Source organism: Oryzias melastigma, linkage group LG4 (genome assembly GCF_002922805.2).
Source record: "Oryzias melastigma strain HK-1 linkage group LG4, ASM292280v2, whole genome shotgun sequence".
NCBI lineage: Eukaryota > Metazoa > Chordata > Actinopteri > Beloniformes > Adrianichthyidae > Oryzias > Oryzias melastigma.
In genome coordinates, this window is record NC_050515.1 from 29,513,441 (window position 1) to 29,540,167 (window position 26,727).

General features: G+C 39.7%; 1 protein-coding gene across 1 annotated transcript in view; it reads left to right on the forward strand.

Moving 5' to 3' along the window:
* The window catches only part of ryk (receptor like tyrosine kinase), a 63,580-nt gene that overhangs the window by 2,643 nt on the left and 34,210 nt on the right, over window positions 1-26,727 (forward strand). Inside the window, exons 2-6 of the mRNA XM_024259085.2 lie at window positions 16,748-16,869; window positions 16,942-17,041; window positions 20,372-20,503; window positions 25,337-25,399; window positions 25,993-26,134. Coding sequence (XP_024114853.1) covers window positions 16,748-16,869; window positions 16,942-17,041; window positions 20,372-20,503; window positions 25,337-25,399; window positions 25,993-26,134 — 559 coding nt within the window. The remainder of the gene's footprint in view (window positions 1-16,747; window positions 16,870-16,941; window positions 17,042-20,371; window positions 20,504-25,336; window positions 25,400-25,992; window positions 26,135-26,727) is intronic.

Here is a 26,727-nt window from a genome sequence, read left to right on the forward strand (position 1 = left end):
GGACTCTCTCTCAGTCTGGGCTCCTAGAATCAGCCACATCCCCCCTTTTCCAGGAGCTGGTGGCGGCCGACACCAAATTCTCTATGCCGGAAAAGCTCTGAAAGCTCCGCCCAAACGCAGCGGGAGATTCAGGAGCAGACTTTAAGATAACCGTGAAGCTGTTACTTCAGCGCTGGTCAAAACAAAGAGGATTTACAGGAATTTGACAGAATTTCATTGATGTGAACGGACAATGATTAAAATTATGAGAGCCCAAGGTGTGTGCGCTCGCTGGGGGTGGGGGTCGGAGTGGTCCGCGGTACACACGTGTCCGAACCGTGTCCCGAACCGTGGCTTCTGATCCGTACGGACCACGGATAATCCGTGATCCGCAACACCCCTACTTGAGACACACACACCTCAAGAGAAAATGTCAAGAAAGCACTTTAAAGTTGGATTTAGCGATTTGCTCAATTATATTATCTAATATTAATTTGAAATAGATAATTCTATTTTTTTAAATGGTCCCTAATGTGATGACTTTTTGTAGTTTGATCTCTTTGACCTTATTAGCAAAAACTTTAGTTGCTGTGTGAACATGGATCCTTCTAACTTCTTTGAACATTCAGAAACGTAAGCGGAAAGGAGCTGCAGAGATTTCATTTTGATCATGTGTGAAGGAGCAGCTCTTCATCCCTATCATGTAACTGTAAATGTCTCCCTCAGAGTTTGACTTTGAGCAGCATAAGGAGTATATAGACCTGGGGGCTCAAACTGGCAGCCCGCAAGCGATTTGCGGCCCCAACCTTAATATGAAAGTTCAATGTCTACTAAGCAAGCCACATATGGTCCCTGGGCCGTAGTTTGCCCACCCCTGATCTAGACTGTCACCAAAACTACCAACTTGATAAATATTCATGAAAGTCTCGAAAAACTCTATTCTAGTATCTATTGGGATCTGAAAAGTTGCTTTGTATTCTCTGTTTCTGGTCATGGAGATGAAAAATGACTCCTGGCTGCTGGTGTTGTGATTGAATCTTTGGTCATGTGCTACTGTAATGTGTCAACTTTAACTGTCAGCACTTTTCTATTGGGGAAGAATTTTCAACAACAAGTAGAAATTCTTTAGTCTCTATCGCTTCATCTGGGATGGGATTTCTGCTGCATCTGGAGGATGGGTTATGGTTAGTGTTGACAAATATAAAATACACATCTCTTACTGTTTTAATGTAAATTTGATGACTTAACTTCATTGTGAGGAAACTTTTTTGAACACTGCATGCTTTAGGATTTGTTGTGGAAGAATTCTTGTTGTCTGTCAGTTTTTCTACAGAAGTCTCCCTGTTCAGTTGGAAGAACCTCCTTGTTTCTGTGTGTAATCGGTCTGGTATTAGAGAGTAGTTCTGTCCCTTCAGGATTTGCTTGTTCTCCGTCATGGCGTGCTTAGTGCTGCCTTGCCAGACCACAGCCTCTTTTGTGGTTTGCCTGAAACCTCATTTGGTTGTAAGTAGAAATCTCTTTTGTTTGACAGTTTTGTGTGGGGGACAAACATTTCCATGATGCAGCAGCTGCTGGGGGAATCAGACTTCAATAGATCATTAAAAAAAATGACATCAAAGATTGGTGCGGAGCTTTCAGTTTTACTCACTTGGTTGCATGTATACACACTTTTAACAAGGAGCTCTTTAATTTACTAGGATTTGATTATTTTAAAACACTAAAAGATTATGAATGTTTTGTATTCTCATGGTAAAGCAATACTTTCATCAAACCCTTATCTTTAAAAAATACCTTAAAGGCAGGGGTCTCAAACTGAGACCGCAAGTTGGCCACTTGCGGTCCCCCAAGTTAATATTTTGCGGCCCCTCCTTGATATAGGTATGTGACAAAAAATTTCAAATTAGGTGGATTGCTCTGATCTTTATACCACTGGAAAGGGATGAAAGAGACCATTCCAACCATATAGAGATCATTAAGATAGCTTAAAGAATAAGAAAGTTGCAGCACATTAAGTGATCAAAAGTAGGGTATAATTTTATTCATGAATAAACAGCAAAACAGTGATATTTGTGACCAGAAACAAAGATAAGTCTTTAAATTGTCATAAGTTTCTTATTACTTGTCCAATCCACGAAAGGGGGGATATTGCTGAAAAGCTAAACAAGCGAACTACAAAAATTAAGTCACAAATTTTGTTTCATTTCCATATTATCAAATGATCATACAGAAATCTGCTCCTGTATGCCTGTAGACATCGCTTGCAGCCAATCAGCTTGCTAGATTCGGTCATGTGACCTCATGTTCCAGCGTTCAATTCTTAGACATGGAGGCTTGCGAATGAAAAAACAGTACCTGCTAATTGTTTTTTTCTTCTCATTCAATTTTCAGGAGATGAAGAATAAATCAACAGTAATCGACTAGTGGCAAAATTAGACGACAACTAACTTTTTAAAAAAGCTGACGAGTGGTTTTGTAAACTACAATTTTAGTCCGGAAAATTTCCCAGCTTGTACTGCACGGATTGAAAAAAATCCAGAAGCGGGTTAAAGAAAAAATTCTGGACTACAATATAAGTAGATGTGCTCGCATGTATACTATCCATCGATTTAGTTACGCTCGTTCTAAGAAGGAGAGAACGCTGCAGCCTCGCGCGCAGCCCGAACAGCAGGTTTGGCAGAAGGTTCCGGTGCAGAAGCTGCACATACGCGCGTATCTACTTGATATGAAAGTCCAAAGTTTGCTAAGCAATATCTTCTGCATGTCCACCCTTTTTTGATGATAGCTTTGTCTTTGCTTTGTGATGTTTCAGTTTTATGCTTAAAACTTTGGTTTTGCTATTATTGTTGGATCTGGTCGTCAGAAAAGTCCTTAGCAACAGTTGCTAGCGTCGTTAGCTCCTGTCATTTCACAGAAGATATTGCTTAGTACTACATAGACATGAACACATGTTCAATAAACTTGTTCAGTTGACGTAGACAATGGACCAAAGACATAAACAGTGGACGCAAAAACATATTTTTGGCACAAATGGAGCCCCGTACGGCCCAGCCTCAGCAAGACTCTGCCTTCAGTGGACCCAAGATCAATTGAGTTTGAGACCCCTGACCTAAGGTGTGCAGATTAGTCTCAGTTATGATTGTACAATTAAATAAGTCACAAAAATTGTAGGTTGGTTGTGTTTTCCTTCGTTGAAGATAGTCTCAAAGTTTTTTTTTGATTGCAGTCTTTTTTTTTAACACTAACAAATAAACTTGTATGAAATACACTGGTGATAGTGGGGAATTGGGAATCTAATTCACAAAATATCTGATGCTTTTTTTAACTGAATTGGTAATTGGAATGAACAAATCTAATAGTAGAGATACTGTTGGTATCCAAATTAGACTCTTTGACATGTTTCATTCTGTGTGCCTCTCAAGCAGCACGTATTTGTCTGTGTTTTCTCTAATGGTGGTTAGTGGCACCGCACCTGTGTACTTTCTGTGTTGACTGGAGGTGTACAGACCAGTAAACACAGTAATTGAGCTGAGGGTTTTCTTTTCTTAAAGGAAATGAACTTGTGTGTCACGTTATAGAAGCCTCGGCTCACATCCATAGCAGCTAGTTAGCATGCTCAGTAAAAGGTCATTTCCTAAAGTAAATTCTACACATCACTGACACCAAAACCAGCGTAAATGACTGAGTCAATCTACACTGCATTCCAGTAGCATCACTTTCAAGATTAACATATTTAAAGATTCATCTTAAAGATCACGTATTTATTTGTCTTTGTGATTTCTGCTTAACACCAGGTTGTTAGTTAGATCTGTAAGTTTGGACATTTTTCCCCTCAAGCACTCAGTAGAATAATCTGTTCGACTGTTGTATCAGAGCTGCACTGCTGGTCGTATTATGATGAAACAGAGTTCAAATACGTTGGATGGTATAATTTTAGGGTCTTAAAGCATCAGACAGTGAGAACCGTGGTTAAAAACAAACCAAACCAAACTGCAGCGCTCAGTGGAAATGTCGTGTTTTTGCTGGTGGGAGTGACTGGACGACTGAGTGGCTGCTGTCTCTCTGGGAGATGTGGTGGATACACGCTGTGTCCTGCTCTTTCTGCTAATGGCTGTATGACCTAGAATAGCATGGAAGCAGCTTCAGAAATGAAACGTTTGTGGAATGCAGGAAAAGTGCATTCACAGGAAGAACACTTAACACTCCAACTCCCATGGCAGTCAGTTTGACTGCTCTCAAAATTTGCAATGTTATAAAAAACCTGTGTGTGTTCCTGACTTTTCCCGAATATGAATATATTTTATTTTTGCATTGTTTTACTGTTAAAATTTCAAAACACAAAAGAGATAAGAGTGAGACTGCTTTCACTTACCATAGCAGTTTTTTACAGTGGTGTCATATTTCACTGTTTGCTACATTTTCCCGCCCTTTCTCCTGCTCAATTGTGTTTTTTATACTCTCTGAAAACCTAGTTATAGCTTCATTTTAAACTCAATGGAGAGTAAAGGTAGGAGCAAAATGACAGTTACAGACGCTTTAGCCTCTATGAGGAAGAATATGACAGAGGAGCCGGTTCAGAGAGGGCTGTCTCTTTGTGTTTAGATTAAGAAACTTCATGAAGCTACACTGAGTGATTCTGAAATAATCTTAGAGGTGTCCCCTAGCAAAAAAAAAGATTACGAGAATCAAATTCCCATTTGTATATTTATCATTCTTTTCTCTCAGTTTTTGTAGATTTGGTCTCCAGACATGTAAATGTCATCAGAAGCTACATGGTTTTACATTTTTGTTTCTGTTCAAAGTTTATTTATGATTTGAAGTACTTTATATTTTTTTCTTTTTTTTTTTCTTTCACTGATTCTTTTACAATTTTTTTTTTACCTATTCTCTCAAATATTCTTAGATATTTTCAATATAATCCTACTTATATACAAATAATTTTTGATCAGTCAAAGCAGCTTGTTTGGTCGTTCTAGTAGTTGTGGGAGTTGAACTCCACATGAAGGGATGCTGCACCTAATTTCCTACCATGGTATTGCCTACAAATAGGATTTAAAAGAAAAAAAAAACTTATTTTATTTACCAAAAGCTCAACAATGTGATAGTTTGTAGTAGGGCTGGGCGATATGGCAAAAAAATAAAATCACGATTTTTAAATTTTATTGCACGATTTCGATTTTATCACGATTTTTTTTAAATAAATTCAAATTGACAAAAATGTAAATATAATGATTTTAGTTGAAAGAAGTAAACACATTTTTGAACAAATGTTTATATTTATTCAAATTAAATGGTTATCTATTAAGATTAATCTGTAAATAGTGCAAGAATTTCTACTGCTACAGGTAATGTATTGCTGTCAAATGAACAGCTTCTAAATATCAGTGAGTTTTTATTTTGCCTCTGTGCTAAAATCCATATAACAGAGCTTGTAAATGATTGTCACCCAAGACCGGAAATGAGGGAGATTGATGAAGTTTAATACCATGAATGACTGATAAAGTTTAGTAAAGTCATTTCCCTATTAAAAACAGCTCAAAGTGCTAAATAATAATAATAATAATAATAATAATAATAATAATAAAGACACCCTTTACCACATTTTCAAATGAAACTAAAGCTTTTATTATTTTTGGATTAAATACATGGTAAATAAATCTCAATTGCTTCAGAATTTACCTTCAAATAGACGATTTCATTGTACTTTGAGAAAAGGCTCCAGCTAGCATCTTAAACCGATATAAAACAACAACTTGGATGATAACATCAAATACATCTGCCAAACTGTTAAGATTCAAAACACAGAGATAATAGCAGTAAATGTTTTAAAAAGTTTACATCCACAGCTCCTTCACTAACATCTGCTCTCTGCTGTGTTTATGTCACTGAGCAGAAAGCTAGCGTTAGCATTAGCGCTGTTTATTCTAGCTGGGCTTTCTCCGGTCCGTACGACCAAGAAAGAAGCTCAACAGTGACGCCACGGAATAAGAAAATTATGTAAAAATTCACTTACACTTTTTACAAAGGGGGGGAGTGCGACCGACGATACGATTTAGGCTCTTAAAGTAGCTACGAGCTAGCAAAACAATGCAGCACCGTGCATCTTGACCGAACATTTTACGTGTTTTCAACATAAATTACCATCAGTTTTTGTGCAGGTTGAACGTGAATACGTGCAATTAACATCCGCTATGTTTAAAAACACGAAACATTAATAAAAACATACATCGAAGAACCAAACTAGCATGTCTCTCATGAGTTGCTAGCACCCACTTTAGCACACAGTTCACGGTTCCCAGCCTGATTTCTCTCTATTAAAATGCGATTCCTGTCCTGTGATGATTCCTCTCCATCGGATTATTTTGTTGTCAAGGTTTTTGAAGTCGATTGCAAGACACTGCGTCTCCTTTTGTTACTTTTTCGGACCTCCGTCATTCATTACTCGAGAAGACTCGATCCATAATGACGGCGCACGTGACTCTGTCACGTCGTATGTCACATGACTTCCAAACAAGAAAAACACACCGGGGAGGAGGAGGAGGAACAGCAGCAGCAGCTCGGATTTAAAGTCACAGCTGTCAACAAGCTTTTGCCTTCTCGCTCTTGCAGCTTTTCGTAGAAGATCGTGATAAAACGATCTCTCAAAATGACAGATCGTCAGCTTTGGAGATCGTAAGACGGTTTTTTATCGTCTCATCGCCCAGCCCTAGTTTGTAGTTAGATTTACATCCTTGAATGTTTGGATCAAGCGTAGCCCCCATCCAGAAGATTAAACCTTTTTAAAATCTCACCCAGTTTAAAGAATCCCAGTGACTCCTGACATCATGGAAGGGCTTATCCAAAGGTTCCCAGTTATAGGAACGTTTGCAGTTATTCCAAGTTTTATATCACATCAAAACAGGAGTAATACTGTGATGTTGTGGCAGAAATGGAAAATGTTTGACTGAATGCATCTTAGCAGAAATGTGCTTCCCTGAAGGTTTGTTCTGATTTAATCACTTCACCAAACATCCTGATCTCCGTGGATTTGTAAGGAAGCTGTCACACCTGAACAGAGGCTTGTTTTTCCACCAATACACTGCTACTCTGGATTCCAGGCAGCGTCCCTGATTTCTTTTCCATGTGTCTGTATTGAGGGGACGTCTAGAATCCACATGCCTTCCAGCCTCCAGCGTCCATATCAACTTTTTCTAAAGACTCTTATCACCTTATTGCTGCTCTTTTGCTCAAAGTCAATCCCAGAAAATGTGTTTAACTCTGTGTATTTGAAAAGTATTTCAGAAATTGACACTATCGCATGCATTATAAGACTTTAATACACACAAGGGAACCAGGACTCTTTGAGAGTTCAGTTGGTTTTTCCAGTTAATAGAAAACGGACACATACTTAGAAGAAAAGCTGGCGGGTTTCAGACTTCTTTTTGATCATTTCTGTTTTAAGATGATTCTCTTTCAAACAGGCCAGAAAAACGGTTTGACCTGTAATTTAATAACTCAACTGATCATGTAATGCAAAAAGAAGTTGAACAAACTTTTTTGAGCCACTTTGACTTAAACCACTTTTATTTAAGCAATTCGAGCAGGAAAAATTTAAACATCAAGAAAAAAAATCAGGAATAACTCCTTAGAATTACAATTCAAAACACATACCTCAAAGTTTTCTCTTTTCTAGATCATGTTTGTAATAAGCAGCAAAAATGATCAGAGTAAAAATTAGTTTTTGTTTTTTTCTTTGTCTTGTGGAGTTTATTCAGTAAATGAAAAAGGTTAGAATAGTTTGTTTTGCAGGAATTTCTTGTGGATATTTTACCAATATTTTGGCATTCTCTACAACACAAGCATTCTTTGTGCTGTGGAGAAAAACATTTCTGCTGATGGAACAAATCTGATACTTTTTACTGCATAACCTGGAGATATGTTGAGCGTCCTCTTTTCAAACCCAGCTCATTTGCAGATGAAATGTCTGTAAATTCAATCATCCGTCTTTACAATTCTCTTCTGTGTAAATGAAGTTGCTTTATGCTGCTCATTTGAAATATTTCCTGTCAGTGAGTTTATTGTAATTTATTCCGTATTTGGCTGAGCCCCATGTGTTTTTTAGGAAGTTTAAACTTTTGCTTATGGTAAAATGCAGCATTTGCTTCTGATGCATCAAGTAAGTGCTCCCCTTTTAATAAAGCTAAAAAGAAAACATGTGTTCAAAGCTCAGCCTTTAAAACTGTCCCCCCCTCCTCCCAAAGTCACGTCTAGAAGTGACTATGTTTAGTCACATCAAAATCAAATCACAAACGGGTAACAGTTTTTCAGTGTTTGTTGAGTAAACTCCACAGTCTCTCTGCGCAGCAAACAACCATGAATACGGTTCCTTTAATGGAGCCACAGCAGCCGATCCTGCTCCATCCTCGTTGCGCCTGCAGGCCTTTAGAAGCAATAACAGGGAAACTCAAGTCTGGTGTCTTTGAAGTGACTCAAAGAAAACCACAGAGATTGTGACTTAATGTAGGCACTTCTTTGAGCTCAAAGAACATTGAAATGGGTTTAATTTTAGCCTCTAATACTGCTTTATACTCTGGTCTTTACTCAAACGTTCAGTTGGACAGGGCTCTACACTACATTTTTACACTGGTTTCATCGTCGCTTTTTTCTCAGGTGCACCAGCACCTTCTCCACCTCATTGTATTTAACTCTGCACTTTTATATGGTCACTTTCCTTTTTAATTGCTGTTAGTATCAGCATTAAGACTTGAAAAAAGCCCTTTATTTGAAATAGTTCTATAATAATGATCAATGTCTTCAATAACATTTGTGTTGTTGGTTTGTTTAACATGATCTGGCAGCATTTTTGTCTCCTGATGGAGGACATTTATAAAACAATTTAGGATTAAAACTGACTTTTCTTTAATACAAATAAAAAAGCTCAAATTTGTGACGGCAAGTAAAATTGGCGGACCCAAGTTTAGACAAATAGATCCATGAAGGTCTTTGTTTTCCTGGGCTGAGCTGGAATCTGGATCAGAACTGTACGGCTGGATAGCTCTGACATTAGTTCCTGTTTTTGTTGCACTGTAAAGTCTGGTTTATACTTCCAAGCGATTGATAATCGTTCGCGTCGCATCCACAATCTGGCGGTCTCGTTCATACTAATGTTGGCTGGATTTGATTGTGACTCTCCGCTATAACTGTGATGTACTCCTGACCGGTGTTTATACTTTTTAAGCAACGCGATCGTGTCCAGCGTTTATTTTTAACATGATCAGCATCCCGCTCAGACACTTGCAGCATCTGTAAGCGCGCAGGTACATGAAAAACAGAGGAGGAAGTGATGAGTTTGTCCGCTAAACAGAAGCAGGAAATACAAAGACGACTAAATTAAATTAAAAAAGGAACAAACTGTACTCTCTAGTGCTGTAAGATATGAGGAATAGGACATATTTTTCCAGCAACTGGCTCTATTTTCTATCTAGTTGTCCTCTCTCTGTGTGAAGTTCAGGATTTCTTAACTTCTTCAGTAAGTCTTCTTTTTTAGTGTTAAAAGATATTTTTCTGGTTAGAGTTTTCTTCGTAGTCGCGTCCTCTAATCCCTGAAATAAATTCAAGTTAAATGACACGATTTGCCTGCGATTCCACTCCGGGTGTAACATTTCAGCCTCGGGTGAGGTCATTAGCAGGTGCAGCATTCTGATGGGACTGAAGCGATTCTGCTCCGATGGCCGTTCGACCACTGCGACAACAACGATTAGGAATCGCGTGGAACTATAAACCAGCCTTAATGTTTGCATGGGGGTGCTGTAAGCTAGCAGCAGAGCGAGTAAGATTTCATGAGATATCACTGTGAGGTTTACTTCACACCAACAGTCCTGCCCACAACTCAGAGGTGAATTTCAAATGAATTCCTGCTGCTCTATGGAAACTTTGTCCTAGAAAACGAAAGTTTTAGATTTGGGAGAAAAACTGCAGAACCATAATGAACAAACCACTGAGAACGCTTTGAAAACAGATCAAATATAGTTGGCATAGGACTTTAAAATGCTTCACGGAGCTGAAATTTAAACTAAAAAAAAAATGACGTTTTTGTGATTAGTACAGAACCAGTCGTGAATGAATTCAAACATTCTGATAGCAGCAGCATGTTTGGGTCAGCAGTAACATTCATGTTTGTGGTTGAAGGGCTTCATGCCAAATAACTGTAACAAACTGTGAAAAAATGGACATGCTTCTTCTTTTTAAACCCTTCCGTTTTAATTTTGAAATTTACTTTTGTTGTTTTGGTTTGTGGAATTTTGATTTCTAAAACTTTGTTTTTTTATCATTTTGTTCAATTTTTATATTTGAATTTTTATAATTGATGGATCTGTTTATGTGACTGAACCTTTAGGGCTACCGTAGTTAACCATAAAAAGCACCAATAATGTGGGAATGAATAATTTTCTTTTTGGCTCGCCATAATTCACACGATCCCTGTGAATCAGCGGATTCTGAGGAGAAAAGCGTTTTTTTTTCCTTGCTTTGCTCCAATATGCAGCACAAAGCGGCTTCATCTCAGCGGCAGGATCTGCCAAACGTGGATTACGCAAACTCTTTACAACTGCACAGCGCCGTGTATCAGCGTGATTTTACTTGTTTACTCCGCTTCAGAATCCGCCGGAATTAGTTGCGACAACGTCTTAAAAGTTACGGTAGACGAAAGAATGTCCAACACTGGAGCTAAAGCTCCACTTTTTAAGGATTTTAACAGACTTTTTTTTTTTTTTTGCACCACCTGCTGCCAAGACTGGAGGTGCGTGGACTCGGTGCGTGCGCACAAACCCAAACTGACTTTGGAGTCGCTGAAATTATGTTTTTTTTACTATTTATTTTTTTTATTTCTCTTCACAGAAGACTAGTTGCACTGGTGCAACCAAGAATTTTTTTTTAGGCGCACCAACGAAAAATCCAGTCTCATTTCGAGCAAACTGGTCGCACTCTAGAGCCCTGTTGTAAATAATATTTATGTCATCATTTCAAACTTTTCATTAGTCTGTTCCTGCAAGTATTAAAGTCCTCTTTATCTAAAAAGGGTCACAGTCACATTTAATTTTATGAATGTTAACTAAGTTCTTCATCTAAAAATGTACCCGTCTTTTTTAAGCTAGCTCTTATTAGCACATATAACACATTATGAAGGAGAAGTTAAGTTGTCTTGTTTGCCTTGTGGCAAACTGTGTCCAGCTAATCCTGTCTTCTGCCTCCTCCTCACTCACACCAGCCATTCTCATGTCCTCCCATTGACTGTATCAGCAGGAACTGGACATAACAAGTGTTGACGTCCCTCATAGGAAATGCCCTACCTCCAGCCCTCGCTAAATCAGGCCGGAGCCTTCGCCGTCACTTCCTGATGCGTCTACCGCCATATTGCAAATGATTGCCGCCCGTCAACAGCGATTAGTCTGAGTTACGATTTTAGAGTAAGTACTGTCACCAATCATGAGTGAGCTAGTTCAGGTTAGAAGTCCACACCCTCTCACTGAAAACGACGCGGAGGAATCTGTCAATCAAATGTTCGAGGCGGGGCCAGCAGGCACCACATGTTTTTACTGAGGCATCTGATTGGTCAGTTTATAACTTGAATAACTTGCAATAAAGAAAAAATATCTTAAAAAACAAATTAGGATTATAAAGAAGATGTTAAGAAGGAAGTATCAGAACTTCTTCTTTTCCTTTCGGCTTTTCCCTTCAGGGGTCGCCACAGCGAATCAGTTCCCTCCATCTAAGCCTGTCTTCAGCATCCTCCACTCTAACACCAGCCACCTTCATGTCTTCATTCACTGCATCCATAAACCTCCTCTTTGGTCTTCCTCTAGACCTCTTTCCTGCAGCTCTAGACTCAGCATCCTTCTACCAATATATTCACTGTCTCTCCTCTGAACATGTCCAAACCATCTCAGTCTGGCCTCTCTGACTTTATCTCCAAAACCTCTAACATGTGCTGTCCCTCTGATGTATTCATTCCTGATCCTATCCATCCTGGTCACTCCCAAAGAGAACCTCAGCATCTTCATCTCTGCTACCTCCAGCTCTGCTTCCTGTCTTTTCTTCAGTCCCACTGTTTCTAGTCCAAACAACATGGCTGGTCTCACCACAGTCTTGTACACCTTTCCTTTCATTTGTGCTGAAACTCTTCTGTCACACATCACACCTGACACTTTTCTCCACCCATTCCAACCTGCTTGCACTCTCCTCTTCACTTCTTTTCCACACTCTCCATTACTCTGTACTGTTGACCCTAAATACTTAAACTCCTCCACCTTCTTTATCTCTTCTCCCTGTAACCTCACTCTTCCACTCTGGTTCCTCTCATTCACACACATGTACTCTGTCTTACTGCGGCTAACCTTCATTCCTCTCCTTTCCAGGGCAAACCTCCACCTCTCTAACTCCACCTCCACCTGTTCCCTGCTCTCACTACAAATCACAATATCATCTGCAAACATCATAGTCCATGGTGATTCCTGTCTAACCTCATCCGTCAGTCTGTCCATCACCATTGCAAACAGGAAGGGGCTCAGAGCTGATCCCTGATGTAATCCCACCTCCACCTTGAACTCCTCTGTCACCCCTACAGCACACCTCACCACTGTCTTACAGCCCTCATACATGTCCTGCACTGCTCGGACATACTTCTCTGTCACTCCAGACTTCCTCATACAAAACCATAGTTCCTCTCTGGGCACTCTGTCATAAGCTTTCTCCAGATCTACAAAGACACAGTGGAGCTCTCTCTGACCTTCTCTGTACTTCTCTATCAACATCCTCAAAGCAAATGTTGCATCTGTAGTGCTCTTTCTTGGCATGAAACCATACTGCTGCTCACAAATGTTCACTTCTGCTCTTAGTCTGGCTTCCACTACTCTTTCCCACACCTTCATTGTATGGCTCATCAGCTTTATTCCTCTGTAGTTACCACAACTCTGCACATCTCCCTTATTCTTAAAAATGGGCACCATCACACTTCTCCTCCATTCCTCAGGCATCTTCTCACCACCTAAGATCCTGTTGAACAACCCGGTCAAAAACTCCACTGCCATCTCTCCTAGACACTTCCATACCTCCACAGGTATATCATCAGGACCAAGAGCCTTTCCACTCTTCATCCTCTTCAAAGCCCCTCTCACTTCACCTTTACTAATCTTTCTTACTTCCTGCTCCACAACCGTCACCTCTTCTACTCTTTGTTCTCTCTCATTCTCTTCATTCATCAACTCTTCAAAGTATTCTTTCCATCTTTCCATTACACCACTGACACCTGTCACCACATTACCATTCCTATCCTTGATCACCCTAACCTGCTGCATGTCCTTCCCATCTCGATCTCTCTGCCTTGCTAGTCTGTACAGGTCAGTCTCTCCCTCCTTACTACCCAACCTAGCGTACAAGTCATCATAAGCTCTTTGTTTGGCCTTTGACACCTCTACTTTCACCTTACGCTGCATCTCCCTGTACTCCTGTCTACTCTCCTCAGTCCTCTCAGTGTCCCACTTCTTCTTAGCTAGTCTCTTACTCCGTATACACTCCTGCACCTCCTCATTCCACCACCAAGTCTCCTTATCAACTCTCTTTCCTGATGACACACCAAGTACACTCCTACCTGTCTCCCTGATCACATTAGCTGTAGTTATCCAGTCATCTGGGAGTACCTCCTGACCACCCAGAGCCTGTTTCAACTGTTTCTTAAAAGTCATGCAACAATCTTCTTTTTTCAGCTTCCACCAGTTTGTCCTCTTCTCTGCCTTTGCCCTCTCTTTCTTCATCTTCTTCACCACCAGAGTCATTCTACACACCACCATCCTGTGCTGTCTGGAAACACTCTCACCAACCACTACTTTACAGTCACTGATCTCCTTCAGATTACACCGTCTACACAAGATGTAGTCTATCTGTGTGCTTCTACCTCCGCTCTTATAGGTCACTCTATGTTCCTGTCTCTTCTCAAAGAATGTATTCACTATCGCCATTTCCATCTTTTTTGCTAAATCAACCACCATCTGTCCTTCTACATTCCTCTCCTGGATACCAAACCTGCCCATCACCTCCTCATCACCTCGGTTTCCTGCACCAACATGACCATTGAAATCTGCACCAATGACAACTCTCTCATTTCCAGGGATGCTCATCATCACTTCATCAAGATCCAACCAGAACTTCTCCTTCTCTTCCAGCTCACATCCTACCTGTGGGGCATACCCACTAACAACATTGAACATGACACCCTCCATTTCTATCTTCAGACTCATCACTCTATCTGACACTCTTTTTACCTCCACAACACTCCTAACAAACTCCTCCTTTAGGATAACTCCTACTCCATTTCTCTTCCCATCTCCACCATGATAGAACAACTTGAACCCTGCTCCTAAACTTCTAGCCTTGCTACCTTTCCACCTGGTCTCCTGGACACACAGTATGTCTACCTTTCTCCTCTGCATCATGTCCACTAACTCTCTACCCTTTCCTGTCATAGTTCCAACATTCAAAGTCCCAACTCTCAGTCCAACACTAGTGACTTTCCTCTTCTCTCTCTCCCTACGAACCCGCCTTCCTCCTCTCCTTCTTCCACCAACAGTAGTCCAATTTCCACCGGCACCCTGTCGGTGAACAGCACCGATGGCGGTCGTTGTTAACCCGGGCCTCGACCGATCCGGTATGGATTTCGTAGGTCTGATTCGCATATTTGATTTGGCAAGATTTTACGTCGGATGCCCTTCCTGACACAACCCTCTGTATTTATCTGGGCTTGGGACCGGCACAATGAGACCCTGGCTTGGGCCCCCTCGTGGCTACATTAGAAGGAAGTATCAGAACAAGAATGGTTATTCTGACAAATAAAATGACGGAGAAATAACTGTGTTTCTCAATGGAAGTCTATGGGACTTTGGCCTTTTTGCAACCTGCGGGTACTTCCTGTTTGGAATACAAGAGGGGAGGGGTTGCTCAGTCCAGTTCTTACTTATACAGTCAATGTGTCCATGAACCTCCTCTTTGCTCCTCCACTTGGCCTTTTTACTGCAGTAACAAGCAGTTCTTCACTGTTTTTTATTTCTCACACACTGTTTGCTCCTCTTCTGCTCTGGCTCTAATGCACCATTCACTTATACTGCATGCATGCAGCGACATACTGTTGGGTGTAAGGATGTAACGATTCTTCAGGAATCAGTTACAAATTGATTGGAACTCGTCAACTTGTTCATTGATACAGAAAATGAAAAAATCGGTTTGTCACGGCCTGTGCCTCAGTTTAGAAATGCAGAGCAGTAGGGTTGTTCACGATTCAGTCAATCCACGATTTTAAAGTTATGATTTAGATTTTTTTAGATCTTTTTTTTTCTTAACACAATGAATTAGTATTTTAAGGCCAAGTCGGTTTTATTTTTGCTCCTTACATCCAACTGTCTGTTTTCCTACTAACAAAAAGGATTCAATACAAATAAATTATTATACATGATATTGAAATGATCACAATCCTTTCATACTTGGTTCATGTTGTTCTCCATGTGACGGGCCGCTTAAAATACCTTTAAATCATTGTGTTGAGAAAAAAAATAGAAACTGTGACTAAATTTTAAGCATTCTAGATGCAAAAAGGGAAATGATGGAGAACTTTAAAAAGGCAGCTGAAACAGCATTTCCAATACAGAATTACAATTCGGATCCCTGCTGCTGTGGTCCATTCTGACCAAAAGTTTCATTGTTAGGATGGTATGCATCAGAGTACTGGGTCAGTCACTGTGTGCGGTCTTCAGCTGGTCTACAGCTAAACCGCCATTGAAGGTCAGAGCGCATGTTGTCCTTCAGTGGGAAGAGCTTTGCTGCAGCCGTCAATCCTTTACAGAAATAGAGAATAGCCATACAGAAGAAAAATGGTTTGAAAGAAACGACACTTTATTAAGAAACTGCATTCATGTTTTTGCTTCAAACGCTCACATTATGGTCTGCTATGTTGCATTAAATCCCCATGGTTAGGGAATGGTTTCTTTTGTGACTAAAAACCTGTATCGTTGTTTAGATAAATAGGCGGTTTCAGTTGCTGTCACTGCAGTTCTTTACTGTTGCTGCTGAATTTGAAATAAATGCCTTAAATTTCCTCTTTTCCTTAGAAGTAAGAACACTTCCTGGTGGGAAGTTCTGCTTTTATGGTGAACGTAAAATAGTTAACGCCGTACAATAAAACACTAAGAACGCATCTTTGTTTGTAGCAAATTTCTGAATAAATCTTTATGAAAAACAAACTATGAAAGCTGGAGGGCGTCACAAACAGGACCTATCTGCATTCTTTGACTTCTTTAAACTAGATTTTGTTTTAAACAGAAAGAGGCTTCATTCTGGTGGTAACACCCCCCTGACAGAATTGCTTTGCCTTAGGCCACACTAGGGGATTTCATCTGCTATGTCTGAAGCAGGGTGAGGTCACCGATCCTCTTCATATACTGTTCTTTAAAGAAAATGAACTATCATTTTATGCAGTGTGTGATGTTTAGTGCTTCAGCTAAAGTCTGACAGCTGAGTCGACAATCTATAAGAAAATCTATGATTAAATCTGTTGTGTTTTCAGGTTTTTTATCCTCTGTGAAAGTCCTGAAATGCCATCAGACATACCTTCTTTGTTCTTATTTACATGTACTTTTAATTGACCCGGAAAGCAGTTTTTAAATTCAATATTTCATTTGATCTTGCTGTAGATGAGAAATGTGAAAAACCCTAGTTGACCTCCAGCATTGTCTTGACTGTCGTCACACAGGTCTGGATGCAGAGCTCTACTATGTACGGGACGATGTAGTGAACCATTATGCGCTCTCTTTCAACATGCCAGTTCCCACCGAGACCAACAGCCTTTTCTTCACATGGTATTCCAAGACCAAGGTGAGGCTCTCTGTCCTCTCACTACACCTGAACCTCTTCATGTCAGTGTTGATCTTTATTTCTGCTTTGAAGGTCGACTATCGCCTGGAGTTCCATGTTGAGAACCCTGTAGCCCTCATCCAGCCAAGATGCAACATCAGTGTTCAGGGGGAGCTGCCCCGTCTTCCCTCTGGTTTGTCCAAGCTTTCCTTCTACTTTGTCGTTTTTCTCGTTTAGAGATGGCTCAAGTCCATCCTTGCTGCTTATAGTATCACATTTAGCTTTAACCCTTCCGCTCTCTTTGTGGTCCAGATGACTCCAACCACATATTGATGTGATTCCTTCCATGACAAATGTGGACAAAGGTTGACAGGATTTTATGTCTGCCATGGACATTAGTGAAACTCAAATCAATCATAAAAAAAAGTTCAGCGCACTGTCTTGTGGGGTCCAGATGACCCCACTTTTGATGTAAACAAACCTAGGAGAGCGGAAGGGTTAAAAAGAAGCTTTAAGTAAAAGTATGCAATATAGATTTTAGTCCTAGTATGGTTCATTTCATATGTGGTGAAATATAGGTTTTTGAGACTTAAACTGAGACTTTATAGCATCATTGGTTGCAGGTGTAAACTTCTTTTTTTAAAGTCCCACTGCAATCATCTTTTAAACTATTTTCAATATAGGTGCAACGGATCACCAGCCACGGATCAGCACACACGTGTCGCGCAGACCAGTTGGTTTCAATAAAACAATACCAAAAATATTTTAAAGTTTAATTTTAACTGTTTTATTTAAGAATTAATTTTGACATGGGGGACGGCATAAGACAAAAATGGCGTATTAGGGGGTACTCCAGATAGATTTGGAAATTTCAATACTTTTTTTAAGCATTTTTTTCTCTCTGTTTCTGTAGATTTGGTCTCAGTCATAAATGTAATCAGAAACGACATGTTTTAGCATTTTGTTTGTGTTCAATGTTCAAAGATGTTTTGTTTTAATAAATAGGCCTCAATGAGCAAATGTTTTGATGTGGTATATGTGTGGATATATATTCATGCTTTGGAGTACTTTATATATGTTTCATCGAATATATCTTTTGACGCTTTTAAAATAAATAATTTTAGGCTTTTATGTTCTTTTTTTTTTTTTCTGCTGATCCGAAAAGATCAGAGAGACAAGACTTTGCTCTGCCTAGTTTCCACGTCACAGCTGAGAACTTTTTCAAACTGCATTTTTTTATCTGCTCCCTCATCGCCACGATTTATAGAAAGAAATACCCACACTCATAGCTTTAAGCTTAAATTCTTTTCTCTATGACCAAAAGCATAAATTTCAGTGGAATGGATCATAAAGTAAACGTTTGTGACAGAATCTGGTAGTCATGATCCCCTAAAATGGCATCTTTTTGTTTATTTGTTTAGTTACCTCAATCACATAGAGTTAAAATGATATAGATGAGTTTCACATCCATGTTGGATATGTTATAACTAGACTTTTTCTTTTTTTTCTTTTTTTTTTTACATATGTACAGTAGGGGTGTGCCAAAAAATCGATATTGTGATACATCCTGATATTTAGTCCTGCGATTGATTCTTGATGGGTTCTCATCAAGCATCGATATTAAATTTTTATTTGAAGAGGTTGTTGCGCTGAGAGTCTGAGTCACGCGGCGGAACTGTTAAGCAGATGGGCGTGCTGTGTCGGACATTTAATGGTGACGCACGCACTTCATTCAGGAAAAGCACCGGTGAGATACAGGCTCGGTAGTGCGATATCGTGAGCCATGTATCGCGTATCGTAACGTGAGGTACCCATGATTCCCAGCCCTAATGTACAGAGGGTAACGGATAACAAAAGTCCCGGTTCGGATCGTGTCACTGTTTTAGGGTCATTGTTCAGATCATTTTTCAGATCAGTAAAAACGAGAAAAACATGGAGATAAAAACCTAAAATTACTTTTTTGAAAAGCTTTAAAACATATATTTGAGAAAACATATATAAAGTACTTCAAAGCATAAATATCCACTCACACATGTCTGAACTTTGAACATAAACAAAAGTGTAAAAACTAGGGCCAGGAATCAATTTAAAAAAAATCAACAAATCAATTGAAAATCTGGAAAATTAATTGCGAATAATCACAACTAAAAAACCTAATTTTAGTTGCAATATTTGCCAGCCACTTATCTGCAAGCAATCATAATGCATTACAGCCGTCAGATTGACGTTCATTCTCCGCCTTATTAGAATAAAAGATCTACAAATAAATGTCATATTGTCATATCTTCATATTTTCTCTTTAATTTAATATAATCTCAATCACAGAATGTAAAAAAAACTTAGTTTATTTTAGAAAGTTTTATTCTCACAGCTGCACGGCAGGACACCTGAGCACGTCAATACATTTTAACGCGTCAATTATGGTTTATTAATTGTTTGTGTTAAAACATCAACTTTTACAGCCCTTGTAAAAACATTTAGTTTCTGATTATATTTACATCTCTGGAGACGAAATCTATAAAAGCGGAGAGAAAAGAATGATGAATATGAAATTTTCCCTTGGCCCCACCCCCAAATGTCCATATTAAATCTTAAATGACAAGTAAAAATTAAACTTTCATTATTTTTTGTATTATTTGTAGTATTGAAACTGTGGGAACATTTACATATTTAAAATAAATATTACCTATAGTACATGAGGCACTGCCATGGCGCTTTTCCAAGCAATTTTTGATCCTTTTGGCTTGCCGTACTGCCTCCCCCTGACTGCAGGTCCCTGTTGCAGCAACTGCTGTAGGACAGCGGCTGCTCCTCACCAGGAGATCTGAACCCAGACACGGAGACGTGCACCAATTCTTTTATTCAGTTCTTCAAAATATATAAATTTCTCAGTATCCCCGTCCTCCATGACAACAAGTTTTTGACAACCGTCAAGAAGCAACTTTGACGCATCTTAAAATAAAGGCGATGTACAATATGGGAATTTGATGCCAACTGCACTCTGTGTTGACAGACAATGATTGATTGGTTTATTTTTTTTCAAGCATAGAATTGATTTTAATAATGCATGTGAGGTAGGGGGAGGGGCGGAGATTGATCTGCGGTACAGGTGTGGCCTGAAGCGTGGCTAGTGATCCGTACAGACGACGGATTATCTGTGATCCGTTACACCCCTAGTATATACCTGTACATCAGTAAAGTCTGTCTGTTTTGGTAAAAGTGCATTCACACTTGGACTAGATTGATGTTTAATCCAAATCATTCTACTGTTTTATTGTGTACAAAGCCATCAATTCATCCTTTTTCTTAACCCGTTTTATCACCTCCGGGTTCACGGTGCTTAACCTAGTGTGTCCTGACTGCTGTTGGGTGAAGGCGGGGTACGCCCTGGACAGCTAAATGCTAACCACTGCGCCATAGACTTGTTGGAATTGGTTTCTAAATACAACAGATGTGGACAGTATGGTGTGTACTTGTCATGAGCGATTTCCTCAGAATGAATTAACACATTTTTATTCAACAGTTTTCAAAGTGGACGTTGTCTGTTCGGGCAGAGTGGATGAAGAGGCCTTCCTAACAATGCAGCTCAATCTCACCAACCATGCCAACAATTATACAGTGCTCAACTTCAAGAGGAGGAAAATGTGCTATAAAAGTGAGAAAACAATCCTACAGTGATCACAGAAATCATGCATCATCTAAAGTGAACCATAACCAAAACTTTTGAAGTTTTTGTTTAGCTTGTCTTGCTGTTAGGTAGAAATGTTTTTTTTCTCTTAATTAAAAAGTAAATCACAAGCAATAATTAATTCGCCTCATATTCTTACACTGAGGAATATGATCATGTCAGTCTTTGATTCTGCAGGTCAACCCACTTAAAAAGCTGAGTTTGGTCTGTAATTTTGATTATAGAAACACTATAGCTGAGATTCAAAATGGAAACGAATCCAGGAAATCACTTTTTTTTTACAAGAATTTATTTGTTTAATGGAGCAGAAAATAAATATTTGGTCAATGACAAAAGTTCAGTTGAGTTTGTCAGTGATAGATGGCAGAGGTTTCCTGTAATCACATTGTAGATGGTAGTTTGGTCCATTCTTCCATGCCGATCTTCTCTAGAGCTGGGATGTTTTTGGGCAGCACAGACTTTCATCCCCATCCACTGATTCATTTTTGGATTGAGTTCCAGAAACTGGATTGAACACTCCTGAACCTTGAAATGTTTTTACGTAGCCACTCCTTGGCTGCCTGGGCGACGAGTATGAGATCATTCTGATGCTAGAAGATCCAGCCGTGTTTCCTCAATGTTCTCACCGATGGAAGGAGGTTTTTACCCAAAATCTCACCATAGACGGGTCCATTCATCTTTTCCTTCACACGGATCAGTCGTCCTGTCCCCTTTGTAGAAAGATCATTTCCAAAGCATGATGTTTCCAACCCATGCTTCAAGGTGTTCTTTGGAAGCAGCACTTGATCCTCCCCCCTTCAAACATTCAGATCATGGTCTCTGGAGAACTTTAGATGTGCCTGGACTTGTGTTGCTTTAAGCAGGAGGACCTTTGGAGGATCCGTGTCATCTATGATGACTTTGTGTGTTGCTATAGTAACCTTTGTTACTGTGCTCCCAGCTCTCTTCAAGCCATTGACCAGTTTCTCTGTGTAGTTCTGGCCCGGTTCCTTATTGTTCTATAGATCATCTGTTCTACCAGGTAAGATCTTTCATGAAGTTCCAAGTGGAGCTTGTTGTATTTACTTTTTATTCTAATAATTGCTCCAAAAGTTGATCTCTTCTCATTAGTGCTGCCACAAACGATTAATCACCAATTATTATTTACAATTAGTCGACTAATCGGGTCATGCGCAAACTGGATGTAAAGCACACATCTTAACCATCATTAGCTTTAAACTACATAAAAACTAGATATATAGCATTTCCTGTGATCATGCTAGTGTGAATGCTGTAAGATGAACTTGGCCACTGAAGATGCTAGTGCTGATTGCTGAAGATGCTGAAATTTAGTCATCTAATCGTGGCAGCCCTACTTCTCATCAAGCTGGTTGCTTTTATAGATTGGTTCATTCCAGGCTTGTTCATGAACACTCTTGTTCCTTGTGTCCTTCGACAGCTCTTTGTTCTCAGTGGAGAAGTTGCAGTCTGACTGTTGAGGTTTTGTCTTTTATACAGATAAGCAGTTTCAACAGGTGATAATAATACAGGTAACCAGTGGAGGATAGAAAAGCTTCTTTAGGAAGAAGCAACAGGTCTGAGGAACAGAATTCCTGTTTGTTTGTGGGACATAAAACTCTTTAAAAATCATACAATGTGATTTCCTGGTTTCTTTTTTGTTATATTTAGTGTCACAGTTAAACTGTATCTATGATGAACATTACAGACTAAACTCAGCTTTTTGGGGGACAACCTGCATAGTAACTGGCAATTACTTTTTCACCCTACTGTGTAATTAAAAAAGAAAAGAGTCAAAATACTAAAGTTCACTGTAGTTTTCCCAACTGTTCAGTGTTTCCTCACTATATCACTGTTCACTTTTTGGAATCTTGACATATTTTTTAGTGTAATTTTGCATACTATCTGTTTTTTTTTAAACCGCACACCTTTTTTGCATCCTGATTGGCTGTTGACCTCAGCAATCAATCTCCTCTGTGCTGTCTCCTGTACAGAATGTGTTCAGTTTGCCATATTTACATCAATCTTGGATCACAATCAGATCTTTGTTTTCATTCTGTAATCCTGAATTTATTTTTCTATGAAGATTTGAACTTTGAAAGTTTAAAGTGTGAAAATGTTCATGTTTGTCTGAGAACAGATTATAAAGTTCTTAGTGAGGAGGAGTTTTCCAACCTTATAACATCTGTAATCTTTACAGAAGTTATTTTTAGAATATATCTCGCAATAAACGAGGGAACACTGTACATTACCTTACTGAAATGAATGCATACATTCAGAGACATTAATGGTCAAGTAACATTCAGGACAAATACTCATCCCGACTATAATGACACGGATCCAAAAGGCTCTTTCTCCATCCATAATTGAAAAAATGAATTCCTGTCTTATTTTAAGCCGGAGTCAAATTAGTTGCATGAAGAGATTCTTTGTATGCATGACTTCAGGCTGAGCACTTACCCATGATGCTCAGCTCCATGATTGGTTCAATTTTTTCTTCTGACCAGGGTTTACAATCACATACTGAACTTAGTGGCATCTGTCCAAAGATTTTTCCAGAAGATATCCAGCTTTCTTAAAGGGGCCATTACATGAAAATTCTACTTTATGAGTTTTTAAATGCATTTTAATGTTCATTCCTCATTATAAAGAACCCCAAGTTAGCATTTTGATCCATGCATTTAAGGGTAATCCTCTAAAAATCTGCACTATCTGCAGCAGCCCCTCCCATACCCATGAAAACAAGTGGGTGGAAACGTGCTGACATCAGCACGATGCTCTGACAGCTCCGCCCCCAGACAAACACAACACTCAACTTCTCCTCATAGCTAGTGGTAATCGGCAAAAAAACTTTCATTTCAGATGCAGAATAACGTATATCTTCCAACTGTGTCCTGTCTAAAATAAAATCCAGCTCAAACGGGTGTTTGTTACTTTAGATGCGGGGCTCCTTTAAGCCCCTTCAAAGGGGACATACCACAATTTTCTTAAGCCTTTCAGAGTAAACTATATCTATGTAAATGATCAAATATTACCTTTGGAACACTAAAAAACAAATTATTTATTAAATATGAGTTATTTTTGTGAACTATTTTTATACCTGGAAGTAAAATGACTTGATCTCTGAGGCTCCACCTTTCACTCCCTGAGGGTTCCACCCACTTCATGACATCATCTTTAGAGCCAGCGTGTCACCCTTTGAAAAAGGGGGATATTTTTTATTATTATTTTTTTAAATATACAGCGCACATACAGCGCAGCTCGGGCGTTTATGCCCAAACTTTGTCACAGACAGAATGGTGATGTCTAACGGGTTCATTTTGTGGTGAAATCTGATGAACATTTCAGGATTTATTGAAATGATGACATATAATCTGTTTTAAAAATCCTCTTTGCTTTCATACAGATTCATTTATCTTTCTGCCATTGCTAAATAATCCTAGATTAAAGGAATTCTTTCAATTTGTCGCTAGCTTTCTCCACCAGGACATAGTATACTCCAGGGGTCACCAACCTTTTTGAAAGTGAGGGCTACTTTATTGGTACTGAGTCATACAAACGCATTTTGCTTAGTTATAGTTAGCTATACATTATTAATAATGAATAATGTTTCTCCCCTTTGTGAAGACACTGATTTCTCACCATAATTATCAACAATGACTACAAGCTTAGAAGCAAATAACAATATTCATCACTTTATTAATCTCAGTAATTGTTACATTTTAGACGCATTATCACAAGTGAATTGTGATAATTTTAGAAGAGACCTGAGGGCACCTTGTAGGGTCCTTGAGGGCTACCGGGCACCACGTTGGTGACCCCAGTTCTACTCCTTCTCTCCACCAGGACATGGTCTGCTCCCTTTCTCCTGCTGCCTTCCCAATATCCCCGTCTGCTTGCACCATTCTCCGATACATTTACGATCCATCTCAACACGTTATTCAGATTCCTCATCAGGCTCTAAGCTCCTGTGCCACCACACCAAGTTTGAACACAGAATGAGAATTTCTTGGCCATCTGCACAAACTCACAACACAGACAGCTGGCATCTGCTGTGCACGAGCCGAAGAGGGGCGGAGCTAGTTGATCACCACTAGCTTGAGCTGCTAGCTTTGTGGAGAAAATGTTTGTGTTAGCCTGTGGGTGGAGCAGACTCTTCCTTAAAGGGGCAGTCTCACTCTGTGACATCAGCACGTGAGGACCCGCTGGTTTTCGTGGGTATGGGAGGGGCTGGTACTGAGAGTGCTGGTTTTTAGAGGATTGCTCAGAAATACATGAACAGATCAAAATACCTCTTGAGTTCTTTATAGTGAGGAATGAACAGTATAAAAGTTGTTTTTCATGGTATGGCGCCTTTAAGTCCTAGTGTGTTGATGCTTCTGTTTGTGCTGACTGGTCCTTCACTAGTAAGGGCTCTGCTTCTGCCTGTCCTGATGGGGGTGTTAGTCAAACGTCAGGATGAAAGCTTTCACACTTGCTGAATGTTCAAAGAATCTGTTCCCAGTAAAACGGTGACGTCTGAGCTCCTCACCTCGCTGTATTTTGTTCTGGTTTTGTTTTTGACTGAGGATCACATTTCCATACACATTTAAATCACAGGACAAGTTTCTGATTGTGTTTTTGTTCAGAATTGTTCATCCTATGGTGTCTTTCAAAGGACAAACATGTTGTAAAAAGTTTGAAAGCACTTTTTTCAGCTTTGTGAAACTGTTGCCTCCATCATGTGAATGTTAACTGCTTTTACATTAACTTAACTATAATTTCTTTTGGGTTTGACCTTCTCCCCTTGTCATCCGGGGACAGGAATAGGCTCGGACCCCGGCGTTCCCATTCCCCTCAACAACAACACCGTTCCACCATTTGACAGTAAGTCATCCATCCTCCACTTCTACACATGCTTCCCTCTGCTACATGTATCTGCTGGCAGCCTCAGGCTTCAGTCCCACAGTAGTTAACGTCTAGGCTGAACAGCATCTGAAAGCTCACTTGCTATTCAGCTTTTACAGGGGACTTCTCAGACTCAGTAAAACTCAGTCAGAGATTTTCTGGTTCCTGTTGGAGAGCACTCTGTCAGCCCCCACTCCTTCGAGTTCTTGTTCTGGTCTTGAGGGGTTTAGCAAACCCTTTGTGAGTCTACTGCTCCAGCCATTAGTGGGCTGCTCTCCATTGTGCAGGGCTAGGAAGGGGATGCTGAGGCCCTACGGGGCTTTTAGAGAGGCGGATGAGAAAAGCTCAGACATTGGATCCTGAGCTCAGCCACCTCCATTAACTCTGAAAGGAGCCTCTGGGTGCATTTCAGTGTCCCTCCCACACACTTCTTCTCCTGTCTGTATCTCATTGACTGACTTCATTGGTCTTTGTTACTCTCCTGCAATGACAGGACTTGAAAAGCTCTTGCAGGATAACAGTATCTGTGCAGAAGCTTTGAATGATTGTCACTTCATGTTTTCTTTCCTCAGTAAAGGGTGTTGCCCCGCCCACCACCTCCACCCAGGTGTTTTACATAAGTGTTAGTGTCTGCTGCATTGTCATCTTCCTGGTGGCCATCATCCTGGCCATCCTTCACCTGCACAGCATGAAGCGAGTGGAGATGGAGGACAGGTTAGCTTGTTTTCTTCCACCCAGCTTTCCATTGAAGTATAAAGCTGCAGTTTGTGTTGTTTCTCTGTGGATCAAACATCACACCGACACAGTGGTCAGGGCAACCACAATTCATCATCTAATTAATACTGTTCAGCTACTGTGATGTTAGAACATCGTTGCTAACATGTGGTCATGAGCTGCAGCTCTGTACGATTTAACTGACTGACTGCTGTAAGATGGAATCCATGTGGAAAAAAGCACCAAACAAGATTTTGAAGCTGGAACTTTACTTGATAAATTCAAAGGACATTTTTAAACAGTAGCTGTGTTTACATGGACACAAGTAATCAGAATAAACTCCTGATCTGAATAAAAATGTGTCACGTAAACATGCCATTCAGAATACTCTAGCAGTGCCACAAACGATTATTTTGATAGTTGACTAATCACAGATTATTTTTTCATGCTCAAACTGGATGTAAAGCACATATTTTAACCATCATTATCTTCAAACTAACTGAAAACTAGATATACAGCATTACCTGTGATAATGCTAGTGTGAATGCTGTAAGCTGAAAACACTGAAGCTGATAGCCATCTAAAATATTACT